The sequence below is a fragment of the Urtica dioica genome, chromosome 6 (assembly GCF_054948205.1).
Source record: "Urtica dioica subsp. dioica isolate 48M chromosome 6, U.dioica_male_clone48M_v1_H2, whole genome shotgun sequence".
NCBI classification, from domain to species: Eukaryota; Viridiplantae; Streptophyta; class Magnoliopsida; order Rosales; family Urticaceae; genus Urtica; species Urtica dioica.
In genome coordinates, this window is record NC_142761.1 from 7494128 (window position 1) to 7498704 (window position 4577).

A 4577-nucleotide genomic window follows, 5' to 3' on the forward strand; every position below is an offset into this window, starting at 1 on the left:
TTCCCTTTCTTCCCGAATCTCATGACACCACGCATCGGGGAAACTTTCAGAAAGACTTTCTCTCCTGCTTCGAATTCTAGCGGTCTTCTCCGCTTGTCTGCGTAGCTCTTTTGGCGACTTTGAGATGTTTTCATTCGGGCTCGAATCGTCTTAATTGCCTCTATAGTTTGCTCCACCAATTCAAGTCCGAACAGCTTGCTCTCGCCAGCTGCATCCCAATGAATTGGAGAGCGACACTTCCGTCCATAGAGGGCTTCATAAGGTGCCATTCCGATTATCGCTTGATAACTGTTGTTGTATGAGAATTCAACTAAAGGGAGATAACGACTCCACGAGCCTGGGAAGTCTAAGACACATGCCCGAAGCATATCCTCCAACACTTGTATCGTGCGTTCACTCTGACCATCTGTCTGGGGATGAAAGGCAATACTGAACTTCAATCGTGTTCCTAAATTCTCCTGCAGACTCTTCCAAAATTTGGAAGTGAACCGAGTATCTCGGTCGGATACGATTGAATTAGGGATTCCATGGAGACGTACGATCTCCTTGATATATAGTTAAGCAAGCTTATCCACAGTGTGAATGGTTTTGATAGGTAGAAAGTGAGTTGATTTGGTTAATCTATCAACAATAACCCAGACAGAGTCATGACCAGCAGTGGTTTTTGGCAAACCTGACACGAAATCCATCGTTATCTGCTCCCATTTCCATTGCGGAACCTCAAGGGGTTGAAGCATTCCTGCTGGTTTCTGGTGTTCTGCCTTGATTTGTTGACAAGTTAAGCACCTTTGAACAAATGCAGCTACATCTTTCTTCATTCATGGCCACGAATAGACCTTTTTCAGGTCCTGGTACATCTTAGTCACACCGGGATGCACAGAATACGGCGTTCCGTGTGCTTCTTCCATCAATTGTCTCTTGATTTCTTCGCCGGACGGTACACAGACTCTCCCGTTACACCTTAGAACATCTTTCTCGTCCAGCTTAAACTTACCTTCCGCGTCATTTTGAGCATCAAACATCTTGCTGAGAAGATACTCGTCTGCGTACTAACCGTCTTTGATCTGTTCCATCAACATTGGTCGCACACTGAGCGCAGCTATCCTTCCCGTGATTAGCTGAAGCTCCAGATGTTGAACATCATTCTTCAGCTTGAGGGACGTTTCAACTAGACTTGCTAGGGAAGCTACCGATTTACGATTGAGCGCATCAGCGACCTTATTAGCCTTACCAGGGTGATAGTGTAGCTCGAAGTCGTAGTCGTTCAGAAGTTTTAACCAGCGTCATTGGCGTATGTTCAGCTCGTTCTGGGTGAAGAGATACTTCAGCGTCTTATGGTCCGTATAAATGTCGCAATGAACTCCATTCAAGTAGTGTCGCCATATTTTAAGCGCAAAAACAACTGATGCGAGCTCTAAATCATGCGTAGGGTATCGAGTTTCATAATCCTTCAGCTGTCGCGAGGCATAAGCAATAACCTTACCATGCTGCATTAGAACCGCACCTAATCCTTGCTTAGAGGCATCAAAGTAGATCGCGAATCCGTCGGCTCCCTGAGGAATAGTGAGCACTAGAGCCGTTGTTAGACGATTCTTCAGCTTCGGAAGCTTTCCTCACACTTCTCAGACCAGACAAACTTCTGTCCTTTACGGGTCAGTTGGGTTAAAGGCATGGCTAATTTAGAAAATCCTTCTAGGAACTTCCTGTAGTAGCCTGCAAGACCCAAGAAGCTTCTTATCTCGGTAACCGTCTTCGGCTGATTCCATTGCTTCACTGCTTCCACTTTGGCCGGATCTACCATGATTCCTGTGCTACTGACTACATGACCAAGGAAAACAACGTGCTCCAACCAAAATTCACACTTTGAAAACTTGGCATACAGTTGCTTTTCTCGTAGTCTCGTCAGAGCCATCTCTAGATGTTGCGCGTGTTCTTCCTTGGTTTTCGAGTAAATCAGGATGTCGTCAATAAACACAATGATGAACTTGTCCAAGAAATCCTCGAATACTCGATTCATCAAGTTCATAAATGTTGCAGGTGCATTGGTTAGTCCAAATGACATAACTAGGAACTCGTAATGACCATAACAAGTCCTAAAAGCCGTCTTTGGAATGTCCTCGTCTCGGATCTTCAGCTGATGGTACCCTGATCGCAGATCAATCTTCGAAAACACAGTTGCTCCAGCAAGTTGGTCGAATAGATCATCAATGCGCGGCAACGGATACTTGTTTTTTTATTGTAACCTGATTTAGGCAACGGTAATCAATACATAACCGTAACGAACCATCGGCCTTCTTGACGAACAAGACTGGCGCTCCCCATAGAGAATGGCTTGGTCTGATGAATCCCTTATCCATTAACTCTTGGAGTTGCGTCTTAAGTTCCTTCAATTTTGCCGGATCCATCCGATACGGGGTCTTTGATATTGGTGCTCTTCCTGGAAGGAGTTCTACATTAAACTCGACTTCACGGTCAAGAGGTAGACCTGGAAGATCTTCTGGGAAAACATCCAGAAAGTTCCTCACAACAGGAATATCTTGCGGTTGTAGCTTGGTCACCTTCGCAATATCCACAACACTCGTGAGATATCCGGCACATCCCTGCTGCATCATCTTCAATGCTTTAAGTGCCGATATGACTGGAAATTCCAACTTCCGAGAGGAACCTTGGAACTGGAAAGGTTCAAGTCCCGGTTCTTGGAACAAAACCGACTTCTTTCTATAATCAATGACTGCATATTGCTTACTTAACCAATCCATTCCAAGTATTACATCATAGTCAACTATCTCTAGTTCAATCAGGTCTACTTCAAGGACCCGATCCTGAACTTGAATCGGCACATCTTTATACCAGTATAGCGACTGATATCTTTCCCCTGAGGGTGTAACCGTAACAAACGGATACGAGAAGGTCTCTTTGTTTCTACTCAACTGATCAGATCTTCTAAATGCAGTGAATGAATTCGTGGCTCCTGAGTCTATCAATGCATATGCGGAGAAAGAGGCTACATAAATCTGACCTGTAACGGCAGTAGAGGATCCTGCACGAACCTCATCCTCGTAGATAGAGTAGACTCGAGCATTAGCCTTTGGTTGTTCATTTGGCGCAGGAGCTTTTCTTTCTGAACCCTGGCAGACTTTCGACAAATGACCTTCTTTTCCACACCGGAAACATGTCAACGTGCGAGCAAAGCAGTCGCCATCATGTACTCCGCCACATCTCCAGCACTGGGACGACGGCCGGTTCCCGGAGTTTCAAAGCTTCTTGTTGGACGGCCCTGGGCGTCTGTTATCTACCTTATTCTTCTTCTGGTTCACGGACTGCGAGCGATTGTTAGAACTCACCTGAGATCGGTTATTTGATCCTTGTTGAAACCTATTCCCAGATCTCTGCTGCTGCCGGTTCTCCCATCGCGATTGAGATCTGGTTCTTCCTTGTGAATTACCTTGCCCCGTTTTAGCAGGTTCAGAAGACGGTGCTGCAACCGGCTTTGACTCAGGAATTCGTTCACTTTCACGCCAACCAGCAATGCGTAACGCTCTCTGCACGGCGTTGGCGTAAGTACGGGGTCCGGTGTCACCACTATCCACTTGGCTCACAATTTCCACGTTCAGACCGTGCATGTATTTCATCTTGCGAGCTTCATCAGTGGGAACCAAGGAAGGAGAAAACCTGGCCAACGTATCGAACTTTGCCGTATATTCGGAAACAGACATGGTGCCCTGTCGCAAGTTCATAAACTCGAGTACCTTGTTCGATAGGTTTGCCTCACTTAAATACTTCCCGTGAAACATGTTGAGGAAGTGAATCCATATCATCGTGTGGATGTCCTCATATGATGCTACGACCTCCCACCAACCTCTAGCCTCGTCTTCCAGCTGGCGCACGGCACACGCTACCCTCTCCTGATCTGACAGCTGCATGTAGCTGCAAATCTGTTGAATCCTCTTGATCCAGTTCTCGGCTATCGCGGGGTCAACGTTACCGCCAAACTGCGGAGGCTTCTTCTTCCGAAATCTTTCATACACCGGTTCGCCTACCGGGGGAACAACATCAGGAATCCGGAAGTTCAGTTCTTCCTGAGGATCCACGCGTGCCTGCGATGGATGTTCACGTCGTTCATCATGACCTGGGGCTTCCGGGTTTGGTGGAGGTGGCTTATTCAATCTCGTTAGAAGTTCAGCGATCGTGCGATTTTGGGCTTCAAGTTGCTATGCAACTATCTGATCTCGTTGTGCTGCGCTGGCAGCCTGTCTCTCCAAGGCGTGTCGCATTACTGCGAGGTCTGCCGCCGTAGCATTTCCGGCAGGAGACGGTTCTTGTCCGGACATATTTTCTCAGTTCTACACACGAGAACAAACAAGGTTACTCATATATCCGTATCGAAATGCGAGAGACACACCATCAACACATGATCAAACTGAAACCGAAACGAGATTTTATATATACAACCATATATACATCCATATATACATATCAAAAGATACAACCAACTTTTCACATCAAGTTCGCATGTACATATGCTAGACCAAAGAACTACATGTAGACTAGCTCTCACCAGGCTTAGTCTACTAGAT

The 4577-nt window shown here is 46.2% G+C and overlaps 1 protein-coding gene across 1 annotated transcript; it reads right to left on the minus strand.

Annotated features, from left to right (window-relative positions):
• Positions 1-1283: 1283 nt before the first annotated feature.
• Positions 1284-4331, minus strand: LOC149393220 (uncharacterized). The gene is made up of 5 exons (XM_089617948.1): positions 4278-4331; positions 3345-4157; positions 2244-3227; positions 1634-2161; positions 1284-1553 (listed from the first exon to the last, which is right to left on the minus strand). Exons 1-5 carry the CDS (start codon positions 4329-4331, stop codon positions 1284-1286), a joined length of 2649 nt encoding a protein of 882 aa, XP_089474074.1.
• Positions 4332-4577: the final 246 nt, after the last annotated feature.